This window comes from Trichosurus vulpecula, chromosome 7 (genome assembly GCF_011100635.1).
Source record: "Trichosurus vulpecula isolate mTriVul1 chromosome 7, mTriVul1.pri, whole genome shotgun sequence".
In the NCBI taxonomy this organism is placed as follows: Eukaryota; Metazoa; Chordata; class Mammalia; order Diprotodontia; family Phalangeridae; genus Trichosurus; species Trichosurus vulpecula.
The window spans coordinates 81,803,673-81,823,087 of record NC_050579.1 but is presented as its reverse complement, the minus strand read 5'-3'; the positions used below and the strand labels follow the sequence as shown (position 1 = coordinate 81,823,087).

Genomic DNA, 19,415 nt, shown 5'->3' with positions numbered 1-19,415 from the left:
GAGATGAGGGACAGTATTCAGAATGAGCTGAGGTTGGGAAGTGATGCTAAAAACTAAAAGACAGTAGGGGAGCAGTGGGGAGAAACAAGATAAATTTATTGGGGAAAACAAAAGGTTAAAAAAGAGAGTGGAACATATTGTTCAGGTTTAATGGAAAGATAAACCATGAAGAAAAGGAAGAATTACTCAACTCTTATTTTGTCTCTGTTTTATATGTCAAAAAGAACAGGCTTTCAACTAGAAAGGAGGGAACAAAAAGTGGCTACCTGGGTGTAGAAACCCAGCTTAAGGAGGGAGATATAAGACAACAGCTATCTGACCTTAACAGAGCTAAGTGAACCACATCCCAGACTATTGAAAGGAAGAAAAAAACCTGGCAGGTAAGATTGCTGATCCAGGCAGGGATCTTTGAAAGATCATAGAAACCTTGAAGACTGCTGCGTTCTCAGAGAAGGGCAAATGTTGGAATAATTTTCAAAACAGGAAAGAGAATGGAGTCAGCAATTTATAAACCAGTGAGTTTGACTTTCCTGGCAAAGTCATTGGAGACATTATGAAAGGGAAGGTTAGTGAACATCTAGAAAAAAGAAATAGTGATTACGGTAAGTTAGCCTGGCTTTCTCAAGAACAGGTGTGCCAGACTAACCTTCTTTCCTTTTTGTTGATAAAGTTAATGTGAGAGGTGGGGGGTGGGGGTGGACTGCTGCAGTAAATATTCTCTACCTAGTTCTCAGCACAGTTTTAGACATTGTCTCTTATACTGTTCTTGTGGAGAGCATGGAGAGGTGTGCACTAGACTTTAAGACGGGTGGCTTCAGACCTGATCTAATACCCAAATCCAAAGACTGATCATTAATAGTTATAGGTTATCTTGGAAAAAAAGATCAAGTTGTTTTATAGATGTTCTTTTGATTTATGTATGTTCTTGCAGTCATTGTGTACATTGTACTCTTGGTTCTGATTACTTCATTTTGCCTCAGTTCGGATAAGTCTTTTCTGCTTCATTGTATTCATTATATTTCATCATTCAGTAATAGTCAACTGTCAGTCGATAAGCGTTTATTAAGCACTTACTATGTGCCAATTACTGTTCTAGGAATACAAAGGAAGGCACTCACATTCTAATAGAGGAAACAATATAAAAAAACTGTACAAACAAGACTTATACAATGTAGATGGAAAGTAATTCATTGCAGTGATGTGCAGCAATTTGTTTAGCCATTTCCTAATTAATGGGCCTCCACTTTGTTTCCAGTTCTTTGCTACTGATATAAATATTTTGGTGCCTGTGGGAACTATGTTTTCATCATTGACCTCCTTAGAGTATATTCCTCTCAGTGGAATCAAAGAGTATGGACATTTTAATTACTTCCTTTGCTTGGCTCCAAAAGACTTTCCAGAATGGTTGGACCAATTCATGTCTCTGCTAATAGTGTATTAGTGTGAATATACCCATCTTTTGAGCCAGAATTAATTAATTACCTGTTGTTGTTTTGTCCTGGTTTTGAAGAAGACCAATGACATCTTGATTTGCCATGAATTGGATTTAAGTGAGGCAGAGTTGCACAAAGTTGTCAGCTTCACTGTCTCTTCTAGAGTCACCAAAGTCCAGTGGTAAGAAAAAAGTCATGATGACTGGTGATGGCACAGGATACAGTGGATGACCTTGGCATCTTCCATATCTGACCAAGCTCTAAGCCTCCACAGTGCCTGCTTCAGCCTCTTTCGTAGCCATTAGAATAAATTGCTCTCATCTGCCCATTCCTCCAGGGGAAGTCTTAACATGCTTGGGTGTCGACATCCTCTTAACTCACCAACAGGTTGTGGCCTATCAGTTACCTGGCTTAGCCTGTCTGCCTAGATAGTTTATTGGCATTTTGCCCTCACACCACAATGCTAGTCCTCCTTCAACACCTGTATACCCCAACTACCTACTGTCATGTACAAAGAACTGGGAACACAAAGATAAATGAAGATGCCACATATAAACAGAAAAAGTATATCTGTAAGGTCCTGCTGAATTCTGCCCTGGCCAGACCGTATCGTAAGTATTGTGTTCAGTTCCGGCACCACAGTTTTGGAAGGACATTGATAAGCTAGATTGTATCCAGTGGAAGGTGACTGCCATGTGTAAAAAGAACTGGAGATATGTAGGTTGGAGAAGAGCAGACTTTAGAGGAGACTTGATACCTTCCTTCAAGCATTTTAAGAGCTGCCATATGGAAAAAGGGTTAGTAGTGAGATTTAAGGTTGATATAAGGAAAAACTTTCTAATATCTCAAAAACCAAAGTACCCTCTAGACCGCTAGCCCTGCTTCCAGCTTGGCTCCCCACAGCCATCATTGAGGGGAGCAGTCTTTGGGGAGAAAGGCTCCCATCGCTGTCATCATGAGCACTAGCTGCCAAACAGTTGCCACTAATAGGCAAGTAAATCCAGCAATAACGGGAAGACTCCTGGCTCTGCTTCTGGCCCAGTCCTCGAAGCCTTCATCCAGTGGAACACACTTGTAGAGACACAGCCTGTCAGCTGCAGCCACGGCTGCTAAAGGTCTAGAAAACAAGATTCTTGCCACCAAAATCCTTGGCATTGGCAAATAGTTCAACATCAGAAACAGATATGATTTTATTAACAGAAATTACATGAAAGCAAATAAAGATCATCTGCTTTGCCACTCTACCTTAAGGACGAAGAGGCCTTTCTGTCTGACTCGTAGTTGGAACCCTTTGAGTGTTCTCTCCCTATTAGAATGTGAACTCCTAGAAAGCAGGCACTCTCTCGAGTTTCTCTTTGTCTCGCCTCTGCTTTTCTTAGCACAGTGCTTTGCATGTAGCAAGTACATCGTGTTTCGTCATTGAGTCAATCAGTCATGACTGATTGAAGCTATTCAAAAGGAATATGTTGCCCCAGATAATAGGTTCCACTTTACTAGGAATCTTCAGACAAAAGCTGGATGGCCACTCAGGATGTTCTAGAGAGGATTCTTGATTGGGTTTGTTTAAACTTGAAATGGCATTCCTAGTACCTTCTAGTCCTTAGAGCTGGCCCAGTGCCGCACGCCTAGCATCTGGCAGGCCTAGATTCTAACCCATGTCTCTCTTACCCAGAGCCACTCCAAAGTGTTCCTAGGTTATGTGAGGCTCTTCTAGCAGCTGGGTATTCAAAATCAGACGGGGAGGTGGGGTGGATCTCAGTGTTAGAAAGGATTAATCAATCAACAACCATTTATTTAGTACCTTCTCTGTGTCAAGCCCTGTGCTTGGCACTGATGATAAAAAGACAAAAGTGGATAGTCCTTGCCCTTGAGGAACTTACAGTCTAGTCAGTAGAGATAAAATGCACATAATACAAAATAGATGCAAGACAAAATGACTAGTATGGAAATGTTTTATGGGATTGCACTTGTATAGCCCATATCAGATTACTTCCTCTTCAAGAGGGGGAAGAAAAGGGAAGGATAGAATTTGGTATTCAAAACTTAAAAAAAAATAATGAATTTTAAAAGTTGTTTTTATATATAATTGGGGAAAAATAAAATATTATTTAAAACTTTTAAAAAATAGATGCAAAATAATTTTGGGAGGAAAGCACTACCAGCTTGGTAGATCAAAAAAAGCTTCTTGTAAAAGGTGATGATTGAACTGATCCTTGAAAGAAATTGAGGATTCGAGAAGATGGCGGTGAGGAAGGAGTGCATTACAGGCATGGGGAGCAGCCAGTGCAGAAATACAGAGGGGAGACCAGTGCTGAAGAAGAGGGAGGTCAGTTTGGCTGGGTTATAATCCAGTTGACACACACTGCAGTGTACATGAAGAAGAGTAGTATGTAACAAGGCTGGGAAGGTAGGCTAACAGATGGCATCTCCAATCTCCAGAGCCAAATCTCCTGACCTCGTTCAAAGGGACACAGTCTGACCTGGCTCTGTGAATAAGATGCCAGTCTGCAAACCAGGTAGGAGAGCCCTCCCTCATCACAAAGTTAGCGGCCAAGACCATGGAGGTGACTGAATACGCTTCCCTCTACTCTGGTTTTTTAGCTCGCCACCAGACAAAAAGACAGAAGGAGGACATTGGGCCCAGGTTGTGAAGAACTGTAAGTATCAAGTAGCATTTTCTATGTTATTCTCTAGTAGAGAATAAATTTAGAGAGAATCCCACAGGTCATCTGGGTCAGTGCCTGCCAGAAGCGGGAGTCCTCTTTACAATATCACTGACAACTGAAGGCAACCTGTTTTGTTTTTACACAGTTTTATCATGAGGAAGTTTTTTCATGTATTGAACCAAACCCTAAGTCATAATTTCCATCCACTACTCTTAGTTCTGTCCTTTGGAACCAAGTAGAACAAGTGTAATCCCTCTTCCACATGACAGATAGTACATAAAATATTTGAATGTTAAATGTCACTGGTTGTGAAGATTCAGAGAAATCTGCAAGGGTTCTTTCTTCCTGACCAAATGATATTATCCCCCAGGATTCTGGGTACTGACATGTCTCCCACAGTCCAGTTTGCACTTACCTTTTCTATTACATTTGTTCTCCTTCACAAAACAGTCCCGAAGGTGCCATTCTGGCCAGCAGAGGACAGAAAACTCTACCTTCCCAGACTATACACCTGATAAGATGAATGCCTTGTCTTTATGTTTGGTCAGAGCCTGGGGCTTAGTTAGTTTCCCTCTGTCCCTCCTCAGCCCTCTCCCCAAGTACCACCTGAAACGACTTAATCCCAGTAAAAGCCACATTTGACAAACCCTCTTGTCAGCCCTATAGACTATCATGTGTATTGAAGTCCAGAAGCCAGGTGAGGTTTTTAAAGAGCAAGTGTTTAACCCCAATGCCTAAGAAAGCACCTTCTGTCCCTTTAACAGGAAATAAGATGCTTCCAACACAGATTAAATCTGCCATGGAATCATGTGAATTTCTTATTCCTTGAAATGCCCCATTCTTTCAAGTAGTGAGAGCATCAGCTAGTAGGATATGTGGGGATGCCATTTCCTGACCTTCCCAGAATATCTGGAGAAAGAGGCAGCGGTTAAGAATAAAACATAAACACAATAGAGGAAAACATATTTAACTTACTGTTTGTAGGTAAAAGTTTAACTAAGTTTCTTCCAGTAGTGGTTATAAATAAATGACATCCATTCTCTTGACTTTTGCCTTACTCCAAATATTTGTATTTTATTTACCTGTTTTATTGGGTGATTTATAGAGATGGCAGTGAATTTCTTGAATGAGACATTATAGATGCACCTTATTTATGCAGTAGAAATAGTAGACATTTTTGTGTGTAAATCCAATTTTTAAGTTTGTATCATGTATTAAATGCGTGAGGAAGTGGCTACTTAAAGGCATGCCATGATGACTGCCTGCAATGATAGTAATCCCTTCATCAAGCGAATAATCTCCTGTTGGTTTATATTTTTTATAAATCTGGATTTTCACAGATCAGATTTGCATAAAGTGGGCGCTCCCTATATAAATTGGGTCTAATAAGTTGGTAATAATTTATTTGTTTACCATTTATACAGAGTTCTAGACCTGGAAGTAATTTAAGTCATTCTAATAGATTAGCTAGCTAGCTAGATATAGATACCTCTGTGTGTGTGTATATATACATACATAAATACATATATACATATATCTGGAGTGTCAGAAAATGCAGCTCATATTTAGCCATGCTGAGGAGTATGCTACATAAATTATTTGTAAGTAAGCCTCTCTGCTTTTATATGTGGGGAAAAAATAATTGCCTTTCCCAAATATTTTCCCAAATTATTGACATTCTGTATTTGTATGCATTAGATTCTCTCATGCCTATGTAATGTGTAGCACTGCCATAAAGCAGTCAGCACTGAATATAAGCACAGATCCATTGCCCCATTTGAGAGCCTAAGGGTAATGTGAAGATGGGATGAATGTGGTCATGCACAATCCCCTGCCCAACCACATAATCGCAGTATTTACATATGCTCTGAAGGGCTCCAAACATTGTTTCAGAGCCTGTACTGAATTGAGATGAGTGCTTCTCCACATCCTCAAGTACTTTGGCAAATCTGCCATCTCAGCATTGTGGGGACTCTTCACTGCCTTCTTGTACTCTATTTTTCATCCATGCCTTTCAGTAAATCTTCCATAGAGGATCTATCCAGCACTGATACTTGGGAGAAACTGAAACTTTGCTTTTGGAACTTGTCTTACAGACATATCAGGAACTGAGAGTAAAAAAATAGAGGAAAATATCCCCTCCCCCGCAACTGGAAGAAGTGATTCATTTCATGATAAAGGATCTCATCACTACTAGGGGAAATTTGCCTTGGAACAAGGAAAAGCAGAGCACCTCTAGGGCTAGGCAGAACTTCACTTTAGAGAGCAAATTTTTCACAAATTCTTAATATGAGAAAACAGCTAAGAGTTTGAGACCACACAGTTTTACCACTCTGCATATAGACCAGAAACTTAAAGAAGAGAAAGGCATGCGCATTTTGGTGTTTATTTTTAGTGGTCTGTTGTCAATCTCTCAGAGAAGAAATATTTTTCTAAAATTTTGGCGTTCCATATTTGTATGGGTTAGATTCTTTCATGTCACTCTTTGGGTTTTTTTTTTTCCACTGCATGAGTGTAAGTCACCAAATAAGGACCTTATTTGGAGTGAAGTTGTCCTAGGGAATTTTTTCCTATTCTGTATTCCATCAGTCAAAGTTAGACCAAACCAAAAAAAGTAGCTATCTCGAAATAAGTTATTTAGAAGTGCAGACATTTCATTTTATTTTTATTACAAGAAGTACTTTTTAAAAAAACTACGATTGTAGAAAGGGCTTATATAAGACATTTATTTTCCATCTTTTTATCCTTTGAAAAAATACCAAGAAACCAATTCAGTTTAACAAGCATTTATTAAATGCCTTTTGTGTGTAAAGCACTGTGGTTGGCACTAGGAATACGAAGGGGAAAAATACATCGCAACCTGCCCTCAAGAAGCTTATACTTCACTTGGGGGACATACCATGTAAAATGTGATCATTTGAGGAGGGAGAGGGCACTATCAATTAGGTAGGTTTCTTGTAGGAGGTGACATATGAGCTGAGCCCTGAAAAAGCTAGGGATGCTAAGAGGCAAAATTGAGGAGGCTGTATATCAGTGTATTGGAGATATCCTTTTAAAAATAGCTTTAGAGAGTAAGGGACAGCTAGGTGATGCAATGGATAGAGCACCAGCCCAGGAGTCAAGAGGGCCTAAATTAAAATCCTGCCTTAGACACTTACTAGCTAGCCGTGTGACCCTGGGCAAGTCACTTAACCCCAGTTGCGTGCGCGCGCGCACACACACACACACACACGCACACATGGAATGCCCAAGTTTGGTATTTTAGGACAGTTTGGCTGAACTGTAGAGAGCATGAAGGAAAAGGATATATAATAAGACTGGAAAGATAGACTGGTGAAAGGCTTTAAAACCTAAGCCAAGTAGTTTCTAATTTATCCTTAGAGTCAGTAGGGAGCCACAGGAACTTCTGGAGCAGGAAGGTGGCATTGTTAGGCTTGTGTTTTAGGAAGATTATTTTGGCATCTGTGTGGAGAATGAAAAGCAGAAAGAGGCTGGAAAGGAAACAGAGGCAGGAGGCCAGGAGTCCGATTGAGAGGCTGTTGCAATATTCCAGGCAAGAAGTAAGAAGAACCTGAATTGAACTGCAAATAGAGAAAAAGTCAGATGCAAGATCTCGTCTGTAGGAAAAATCAGTAAGAATCGACAACTTTTAAAAGTGGAGGGTGAAGAAGATTGAAGGATGGCTCCTAGGTTATGAACCTGAATGCCTGAAAACATGGTGGTGCCCTTAACACAAGGAAGGCAATTTAGAAGAGAAATGGTTTTAGAAGAGAAAACAATGAGTTCTATTTTAGATATAATGAGTTTGAAAAGCCTACAGGAAGAAACAGTTTAAAATGTCCATTAGGCAGTCCTGAAGTGCTGGAAAGAGACTAGATTTGGGTTATCTGCATAGAGATGAACATTGAATCCATGGGAGCTAATGAGATCATCAAGAGAGAGGGTAGAGAAAGAGAAGAGAGCCTAGGACAAAGCCCTGGAAAACACAGGCAGTCAGAGGATATAGATAATGATCTAGCAAAGGAGACTGAGACAAAGGACTCCAACATGTACAGACTAAGGAAAACTGGGAAAGAGGAGGGTCACCCAAAGTCTGTGTGGGAAGGGTGGTCAACAGTGTACAGTTACACCTTAACATTATAATTGTGAATTAAAGAAAACGAGTAATTATTCATCACTGTCCTCAATCAGTGTCAAGGCACATGGTTTTAATGAAATGATATAAATATTAAACTTGTATATCGTTTGCTTCTTGTAGTAAATCATTGAGATTGCGACCATTGGAGCTGATTATTTTCCAGTGCTGATCTGATTTTCCAGACAACCCAAATAGTTATTTTAGAATAATGAAGAGCCTTCAGTGCTAGTGCACACCTTGTATACAGAATCCAAGGGTTGAAAGGAATACTAAGAGGTCATTTAGTTTAATTTCCTATTTCCAGGCAAGGCCAGACCTACCAAGTACACACTATATGTCTTCAGATCAGTTATTTCAAGGAGATAGAATCAACTAAAATATTCACAAATTGCAAAGACAAATGTTTTAGAATTAAAATCTTAAGGTTCCCCACCCCACCGCCACCCCCCGCCCCATTCTTCTGGGAAGTGGGTCTTTGATGAGCATGGTCTTTTAATTACATAGTCTCTTACTGAGGAATCTAACACAAGTGATCAAAAACCCTTCTCTGTTAAAAAGGGGGGGTGCCTCTTTCCTCTAGTAGATCATGGTTTTGAACAAGATTTAGTGCTTCCTTTCTAAGTAAAGCCAAACAGAAACTATAACTGCTTTTGAACAAAATTAGGGAAGGGAAGAACCTATATTGACCAGTGAGCACAAAAAGCAAATTGTTTCTCATTGTTAGCATATTTTATTCAAATAGTCTATTCATGCACATGTATTCACAGGTTTATATGTGTGTGAATTAATATATGTAGCTATATAGACATTAATATCTAATATTTCATTATTTTTACTTTGTTATGAAAAATCACCTCTCTTGTAAACAAGAGAGTAAAGCTTGTAACTAGCCTCACTTGTCTGAATACACCTCTTAGAACATCTCCATGTGCACTGGACATTACCTCACATATATACCTACCTTGCCCCTCCTTCAACCCCTCCTCCCCAAAAAACCTTGTCAAATGTTGCTGTATCCTATACAGATGCCTCAAGGACTTGTATATACTCATACCCACCGAAAAGGGAGGAACTTTACCGCAGAATGAATACACTTGAAGTCACTATCACTGCCTGGAGAATTTAGAGATTATTCTCAAAGAAGTGGGTATATGTGTTCGATACTGTTCTCTTCTTTCCTACAGTTTTTAAAAAGACATCGTGAACTTTATTTATAATTTCAGTTTTAGAAAACCTAATTCTGCACAACCCCTTTTTAGTGGTCAGAATTCTTTTAAGGAAATAATAATTGAACTTAACATGATTTCCTGGTGACTTAAGGACATTTTGACTGATGAGAAGTTTTTATAGCATTGCTAAAGGCAGCTAGGTTTTGGTTTTTTGTTTGTTTTTTACAAAGTGATGAGATGATGGTAAATAAAACATGGCCTAAAGAAACTACCTGTTTTAATGTATGCTTATCTTTTACTACAAAGTGGGTATTTCAAAATTCTGATGTCTCAACTCGCTCCCATATAATATTGTTAAAGCTTTTCATTTTGATACCTAGGCAGATGGGTGGCATAAGCGGAGAGTGGTTAAAGCATTGGACTTGACATTAGGAAGACCTGAGTTTGAATCCTGTATCAGCCCCTTACTAGCTGTGTGACCTGGGACGGGTCATTTAATCCTTGCATGACTCAATTTCTTCATCTGTAAAAGTGAAGGAGTTGGACTCAATGACCTCTAAGTTTCCTTCTAGTTCTAACTCTATTATCCTGTGTAAAAATGCTCTTGTCAAATCTTTGAAGTTTTTAAGTGTGAATGTGTGTTTTTAAATTGTTAAATACTGCTTGTGCACTCAATTAAGTTAGAATGGGTGCATTCAAGATAATATGATTTCTTTGTCTTTAAAATGAGCTTACCCAATCATCATCTAAAAAGAAAAAAATGAGCTTAAAATTTCTATAGTTCTGTTTTCTTGGAAGACTTTAAATAGAAATCCTATTAAATCTTGATGCTTCCCAGAGTGTAGTGCCACAGAGCCATAGCACAAGGATTTAGATTTTGCCTGGCACGATTTTTAAAACCACATTCTTTGTGAATTTCGAATGCAGTAAATATTCTAAGCAGTGTAATAATGTAGTTTCACAAGCATGAAATTATACAGCACATCCGTGTAAATGCAGAGTTTAATGATATTGAGATGTTAATGCATTCTACCCAGTTTATATCTGAATGAATTATTTGCTTATTATAAATAAGCTATTGAGGCTTAACCAGCCAGACTAAAGATTTAGTATGCATGTGAGCATTTGGGGTTTGTTTTGTTTTGTTTTGCTTGGGCCAAGAATTCTGAATCCATAGAGAACACTAAATAAATATTAATTTAAATTGAATTTATGAATTAAATCCCCCCACAAATGAATTTGAGGAATAAGATCTTTGCATGTTTATTTAGAAGTATCACCTCTCACATCCTGAGAGAGGCCTAAACTAGTCAGTTTTGTGGTTTTCTCACCCTAGGAATATGCAAGGAGAATATCCATAAGATAACTCTTAAACACAGCTATTAAAACACTTATTTCCATATAAAAAGCACACAGAAATGACATGGCATAGAGTCTTGGAGTGTCTTTCTTCAGTTGACTTGTGTTTATAGCTGTAAAAACATAAACGAAACAGTTGCTTTGTTACTAATGAGGCACGTCCAGCAACCCTCCACCCTGGGGTTACATCCTTCCATGCTGCTCTAGAGAGTTTTCAAAGCTGTCAGTCATAGAAATGACCTTCTTTGCCCCACCCTTCTGCTTGCTGCTCTACAATACTCTCTGTGAAAAAAAAAAAAAACCCTAGGCTTTCCTGTCTGGCTATTCAAGGAGAGGGGGGGAAAAGACTTTTTGCTAAATTATGTAATTAAGGTTTTCAAGCTGATGTATTTTTGATGGTGTGCTAGTGAGTGACCTAAAGACCAAGTTGCTTCTTTAGGCCTTTAACTTATTATTAGCAGCATTTCTACTTCCCAAACATCTCCTATGCTATAGGAATAAGTAGAGGGGCCACCTTTGATTTTACTGGAAAAGCTTGTCTCTTTTCCCATGACCCAGATATCCTGGGGGTTTCTGCCACACCAAACTCTTAAATTCTAGCTGCGTTCTCCCTTTGCAGACCCTCCTTACAATACCCATCAAGTTCAGCAATTTCTAACAAAATGCTTATTTTAGATTGGTATTCTTTACTAAGAGTTCTCGTGTGTCTGGTGGTCTTTGTGCTTTACATTTTATCACTCCGAAGTCAAAAATAACTTTTAGGTATGGGATGCACGGTTGAGGCAAACTGGCCTATCTTCAGATAAGTCCAAAGAATATCACTTATCCTCCTAATGAAGATGGTTGACATTGTTAATATGGAGAAAGGAAAAATCATGGAGGCAGCTAGATGGTTCAGTGGATAGAGCTCTGGGCCTGAGTCAGGAAGACCCAACTTGAAACACTCGGCCACAGACACTTACTTGCTGTGTGACTTCGGACAAGTCACTTAACCTCTGCTTGCCTTAATTCCCTGGAGAAGGAGAAGGCAAACTACTCCAGTGCCTTTGCCAAAAAAATCTCATGAACAATATGGTCCACAGGTTCATGAAGAGTCAGACACTACTGAGCAACAACAAAAACAACATGTATCAGGCACTGTACTAAGTTCTTGGGACACAAAGAAAGGTAAAAGACAGTCCCTGCCCTCAAGAAACTTATAGTCTAATGAGAGACTACATGCAAGCAACTACATACAAGACAGATTGGAAATAATCAACAGAGAAGGCACTTGTATTAAAGAATTGGGAAAGATTTCTTGGAGAAGGTGGGGTTTTAACTGAGACTTGATGGAAACCAGGAAAATAAGAAGTGGAGATGAAGGAGGAGAAAGTTCCAGGCATGGGGGATAGCAAGTGAAAGTGAGAGTCCGAAGATGGAACAGTGAGATTATCTTAACCAGGAGACCAGAAATTGCTAAGTGTTGGTGTTTTACACCAGAGATGCCAAACATGAAGCCCTCAGGCCTCGTTCTACCATCATACTCTGAGTATGGATGAACCAGATGAAAATATAGGTCAAAAGTATTTAACAAAATCAATAAAAATACAATAAAACATAGATAACATTACATTTAAAAACTAAGTCAATATGCAGCCTGCAGGGATCCTTATTTACTGTTTAGTGGTCCCCATTTCTGTTTGAGAGTGACACCATTATCTTATACCATTCAGAAAGAAAGGGAGTGTAAAAGTTAGGGATTCTGAGAATTATCTGTGCATTCTGAAGGACTTATGGCATCGTTTCCTCCTCCAAAAAAAAAAAAAAGAAAATTCATTGTTTTAAGAATGATTTTTCCTACTTAATACTTAATTCAGATAGAATTTTGTCATGACTATTTGGTCATCTTAGCTCCTTAACAAATAAATATACATAGTAGGGACTGTTAGCACAGTGTCTGGCCCACAGTAAGAGCTTAATTAATGCTTATTGACTGACATTAGTTAGTAAATATTTGTTGAATGTACTCAAATGGATCTATTACAAAACTGATTCAGGAGTCCTCTCTTGAGGGTTGCAGATTATAGCCCAACCATGACTGCCCATCGTTGTGTGACTCTCATCTACATCCTCCTGAAAGTTGGACACAGGAAGTCCACTCAGCATTCTGGAGGCCTTTCTCTATTTCTTCTAACTTCTAACATTACAACAGAGCACACTGACCATCCACCTGTCACCCCTTACTCCAGCCACATGACCAGACCGGCCTATCTCCTATTTTTGTCATATAATTCTGTGATAACATACTTAGAAGTAATATAATTTGATAGGATTTACATTGCCACAAAGGGTAAGGCTTTCAAACCTGAAATCTTAGCTTCTTTTTTTTTTGTTTCATTTGTCTGCCTTTTTAAAAAATAAGTTTTTATTGATGTCTTTTGTTTTTTTACATCGCCATAGTCCCCCCAGGATCATTCATCCTACCTCTCCCAGACAGCCATTCCATATTTAACAAGTAGTATCTCTTTTTTTTAAGACGAAAAGAAAGAGGGAAAAAATAAGCATACATTGTATTGTGTCGTGGTAAATAAGATAGTGCTGGGTTTTTTTTTTCCAAAAGAATATTTATTTCAGTCACTTTGTTCAGGTATGTTCTAAAAAGTATGTCCAAAGGAAGGAAGGAAGGAAAGAAAAAAGGGAGGGAGTGAAGAGAGGAGTATTTACTAAATATTTGCTTCATTGGAAACACTATGTTGAACACTGAGGATACAAATTTAAAAAGTAAAGACTGCCCCTGCCATTAAGAACCTTACATCCTAACAGGGAAATTGAACATATATAAAGGAGTAGTGGCCAGGAAAGGATATTTTGGTTTGGAAAGTTACGAGGATGTTGAGTGGAGTCATAGGGGAGTAGATTGGCATACCCTTTCCAAGAGCAACGATAGAGTTCATTTGAGTATGGTTCCAGAGCTAGAAGATGAAGGAGGATGACAGACAGAGGGTACTTGAGTTAAGGCATGGCAGCTGGAAAGATGCTGGGAAGGTGGGGTAAAGCGTGGCTGGAGCTGCTTCTAGATAGAACTAACGATTGTGGCAACCACTGATGGAGGGTGGGGTAGAGGGGGAGATCCATAACTTGTTTTCTAGTTTAGGTGGCACAGTAGTTTGTGAGACGGCTGAGGAGTGAAGATGATGCCACCTTTTTTAATGAGTCAATTCAATGGGAAAATGAGCAAAACTGAATATTTGGCTTTACGCAAAGCAAAAACTACTAAACTTGCACCAGTGTCTGAAAACCTTACAGTAACAAATTTCTTCCTAATATCCTGAAGTCTCTTGCTTCTTCCATCTAAGTGTCATCTCTGAGATTCTTTCTAATTCTAAATATTAATGATCCAGTTTTCTTTTCATGGAAATAAAGAATAGTCGCTATTCTACCCCCATGAGCACCTTTGCAAATGTTGTCTTGTGTAGTTACAATAATCTTTCACTCACTCTTAAAAGATTGTAAGAGGCCCTAGACTTGAGTCTAATCTTCCAGTTCTACAAATGAGGGAACTAAGACCCACAGACATTTAGTGACCTGCCCAAAGTTATACACATGTAAGTACTAGGGTTTGGATTTGAACCCAAGGATTGGGTGTGTCCGTTTTTTATTACAAACCTAGTATTCTTTAAGTTATGGTACCAAGCATTCTTTTTGGGATTTGGATTTTCCTTTTAGTTTTGATAGTTTGAAGGAAAAGGAAATTATTATTCTCCACACTTCTAAAATAAAGTCTATTGCCTAGCCATCCTTTTCTCATAATAGGAATTGGTTCTTAAATGCCTTGCCTAGTATACTTAAAGTGATTGAAAAAAATGAAGCATCTATAATTTCTTTTCTGTAATATTTAATTATTAGACCTCATTACTAAAAAATCACATTTGACCCTTATTTTGAAATACTTTTATCTTTATCTCCTTTGTACCACTGTAATTTCTTCCCTTTTTGTCTTTAGTTTTGTCTCATTTTTCAAGAGAAAAGAGAAAATACACCCTTTTTTTGGTTTTGTCAAATGAACAATGAAAAAGTTTCTTTGGTAGAAGGAAACGTACTGCTAAGAATATTAAAAATAAATATTGTAGATATTAAAGGAAAAAGTAGAAGAATTTTCTTGTTAGATTGATTTAACGTTGATACCATTTGGTTAGTGGACTTTGTTTGCTTAGTAAACACGTGTAACATCTAGATCTCAGCATCATAACACTTTAACCATTTATTATGGCCAAGTGTTTCTAACTGAAGACTGCAGCTGCTTCTAATAAACAGAGATGTGTTATCAATTACAGCTTAATCTGCCTGATCTTAAAACTGGCACCTTTCTGTTTGCTTAACAAGCAAAAGCAAGATGGCTGTAATATGGCAGCAATACTGAGGCTGATCTACTATGTCAGTATCTCCATTTGGAATTTTTAAACATAACTGAATATGATATGTTCTTGGCATTTAATGGTGTTTGTTTGTAGTGGTTTCTGTAGAATGTAAATGGAAACATTTTATTTCACTCTGATTTCTATATAATGTGATATAAATATATCTAATATATTTATTATGTATGGCCTATTTGCCTGTTGCTAAAAGTTTCATATTAAATATTACTGGTTTTGTAATGGTTTAGACTCAGGGGTAGGGAACCTACAGCCTCTAGGCCACATGTGGCCTTCTAGGTCCTTGGGTGCAGCCTTTTTACTGAGTCCCAGTTTTGCAGAACAAATCCTTCTATTAAGGTGATTTGTTCTGGGAAGTTTGGATTCAGTCAAAGGGCCACACTTGAGGACCTTTAGGGCCACATGTGGCCTCGAGGCCACAGGTTCCCCATCCCCGGTTTAGAGTTTTGGACATACAGGAGAGAAAAGTGAGAATTAGCAAGGCAAACTTCTGGAAATCTTCTCTTTAGTTCTGATACCAGTTAATCTATATAACTCTAATTTGTTTGATTTAACCTCTCAGGCCCAGTTGGATCTGCATTCATGGAGTGAGTTTCCTATGCTAGGAGCTCTACATACCAGTCCAGATTCCCAACCCCAGTTCCCCACCTTCAACAAAAAAGGTGGGGAAAACATTATGGAGACTCCAAATGTTATTAAATATACCCATTTAGGCATTAAAAGAAATACATATTCTTCAGGAATAAATAGTTCTATAAAAAATGTGATCGTGTTCAGTGAAATGCTTGTGAATAGAGCATGTTTTTGATCTTGAAAAAAGTTTTTAAAAATACTCATTCATTTTCCAGCTCTTGCAAGCTGTAAGGCATTAAGTAAGTCCAGAATGAGAGATTTGTTTCCTTTCATTGTATTTCTGGAAGAGGCATGCTTTAACTTGCTAGTTCTGAGAAGAATGGTAAATGGACTTGTTTTCAAATAGGTGGAACACCTAGTTTGAGAACGTTATGGCTGAGCCAAGAGGCAGAGATACAAGCCCAGCGTTATAACACCTTCCTGGCCTGCTTTCACCTTTGGAACGAAAGAGAAGAACTTCAGGCTTTCGAAAACTCTCTTGCAGCCCTATGCTGTCTCTTGATCTACCTCCTTTGGCAGGTAAAACCTAAGACTGCTTTGAGAACTGATGCTTCAGGCTGCTTTTGGCCCTCATTCTTAGAGAATGTTGCATTGTGGGATGTTGCTGTTTTTACTGACTAGTTGATTTCCTCCTAGATCTTTAGCATTAGCGTATGTCCATAAACCAGACTCTAGGAAAATCATCCAGGTTGTAGTTTTAATAAAATTTCCACTCACGCTCTTTAGGCATCTTAACAAAGAAAATATTAAAGCATATGCCTGCTTCTCTCTTGTTCAGCATCTCAGCTGGGTTTTTTTTTAAAGCAGGTTTTTGTGTCTCTAACTTGTCATAACAACAACAACAAAAAACCCCAACCAAGCGTCTGCTCTTCTGGCTCACTGAAACATTTTCATCCGCTCCCATGACCCCTTCAGGCCACCTTGTCAACTCGCCTGATCCCTAACCATGACAGTTCTACTACATTATAGCCATTAAATTCTCATTTGATCATAATAGAAAGTCATATAATTCTGTTTTTCATGTAAACTTGCCAGTACCCTGAATTCACTTTACAAATTACCAGTTTTCTTTAGAGGAAGTTATTCAAATGGGGCATTAGATCCAGTAACTAGTACTGGTTTTCCCTTCCTAGTTGCCCATTGCCCCTGCATATCTTAAAAGTAGTCACTTAATTCAATATTTAAATGTTTGCAAAAATGGGGAGAAGGTAGGGTTTAAATGATTTAGATATTTGGTTGCTGTATTATTCATAATAATACCTCATATTATTGGTTCATGTTATTATAATATGATTGCTGTTTTGGTTAATTCAAAAAGTGAGACCAGATAAAAATAATTAGTTTTTTAATAGTTTCTCCTAATATCAGCAATATATAATTTGACTTCAGAGCCCACTTAAAATATCTAATCTTTTTTTTTAATCAGTTTACCTTCTGTTAGTTATAAGAAAATTAGTACTTAACCTCATGGGGAAAAAAAAATGCACCTTCTTGACCTAAATCAATATAATGATTTATTAAGTGTAGCTATGATCTTTTCAGAATTGTATGGATTTTTAAAAAGCACACTTCTTATTTGCCACCACCCTGAAATCACTTTACAAATTACCGGTTTTATTTAGAAAAAGTTATTCAAATTGGGCATTAGATCCAGTAGCTAGGTTGTACTGGCAGTGAGTGCAGTTACCTCATGTTTCCGAAAATATAGCTATATCAGCTTAACTTTTATGTTACAGTTTTGCCTACAATATGTATTTACATAAGCACTCTGCATATGCATATCAACCTGTACATAAAATGCATATTATATACATGTCAGTATTACATGTTTATATTTTAGTATTTCGTATTTTCCATCCAACCTTACAGTTTGCTAAAGTAAAATCTCTTTGGGTGAGTTTTCATGGAATTTGGAAGAGGGTAAAAAAAAAAAAGAATAAGCAATCTCTTTTGACTCATGAAAAATGCATATGTGTACTGTTCATATGCCAAGATAACGCTTCAGCAGCAGGACTAACAGAACAACACTTGGAACTGTCATTCCAGAAGTAGGGATAGACTGTATGGAGTGGCTCAGACTCTTTAATTTGGTTGTTTTCCTTATGACTAAATGGACAGGCATTTGTAAGACAGCTGGATATAGTTAGTAGTACAGTATGTGGCCATGCCACAGAATTTTACTTTGTGAAATTAACCAGTCTAGATGTTTGATTTCAATTCATTAGCACCATGGTCTAACCCCTTAAACTAAAAATGGCCAAGAGAAGATCTTTTTTAAATGGGATTTTAAGATTTTTATCATTATATATTATAATTAAAATTAGTTACAGTATGGAAACCCAAGATACTAGTATAACTGTTTTTCAGTGGTAACTTTCATATGCCTGAAGCAAGACAAGGAACTGAAAAAAAATTCTATCATTTATATCTTTGTTTTCCCTTAAAATTTACTTTTAAACAAAATCACTTTAGCATGAGTTGCTATATAAGAGGTCCAGTGGTAGATTAGCTTCTTAAGAGTTTATTTTTTAAAATAGATTGTAATAAAAATAAGAAGCATACTTTTTTTTAAACCACAAAATTTTGAGAAGATCATAACTACGCTTACTAAATCAATGTATTGACTTAGGTCAGGAAGGTCCATTTTTTTTCCATGAGGGTAAGTACTAGCCATCTTATAATTAATAAAAGGTAAATTAATTTTTAAAAAAAGTTAGCTCAAAGATTTTAAGTGGACTCTAAAATCAAATTATATGTTGCTGAGATTAGGAGAAACTATTTTTAAGAACTAGTTATTTTTATCTGGTCTCACTTTTTGAGTTAACTGAAACAGCAGTCCTTACCATAATAGAGGGAGGGTAGCCAAGGTGAGAACTTTTTAATTAGGGAACTTTCAGTGTGGAAACTCCCTCTACCAAGTCAAGTCTTTGACTCACAGAAAACTTTTATTCTTAGTGAATTGCCTGCTGGCAGTGAGATTAAGTGCCTTGCCCATGGTCAGACATATTAAGAGAATTTCTTTTTAAAATCTTCTGAAAAATAATACTTGTACCACAACATGTATGTATTTCGCATTGTTTCTCAATGAGTTTGGCACAGCATGCATCTTTTAACAATGATATCAGCCAGTATATACATGTGTAGAAATTTGGATATTACTTAGAATAATGATAATAATAATAGCTAACATATAGAGTGCATACTGTGTGACAGGCACTCTGCTAAATGCTCTAAAATCATTATCTCATTTGGTGGTAGAATCTTTGAGACTCCATTCTGTGTTTTAACTTTACGGAACTACAAGAGTATAAGTAAAATAAGGCATTTGCTTGGTTGGTGGGAAGGAAATATATGTGAAATAGTTTTCCTTTTTGCCCAGGTTGATATTTTAAATCAGCTCTCTGTGAAACTGGCTAATAACAGAAAAAACAGAATTAAAAGCTAACTCAAGTTCAGCCTAAATGCAGAGCAATGGGGGTTTATTTGATTTGGGAAAGCATTTTCTGGTTGATTTTTTTTCTTGGCCACAAATGCTATGTATGCATTTGCAGATTTTTCCATTCCTCCCTGAAATAATTATAGTTGCTGTCATTTTCACAAAGGTG

The 19,415-nt window shown here is 37.6% G+C and overlaps 1 protein-coding gene across 2 annotated transcripts in view; it reads left to right on the top strand.

Moving 5' to 3' along the window:
- Positions 1–19,415, top strand: part of FAM120B (family with sequence similarity 120B) — a 134,619-nt gene that overhangs the window by 42,684 nt on the left and 72,520 nt on the right. For both annotated transcript variants that reach the window (XM_036767302.1, XM_036767303.1), the window contains exon 5: positions 16,157–16,329. In XM_036767302.1, coding sequence (XP_036623197.1) covers positions 16,157–16,329 — 173 coding nt within the window. The remainder of the gene's footprint in view (positions 1–16,156; positions 16,330–19,415) is intronic.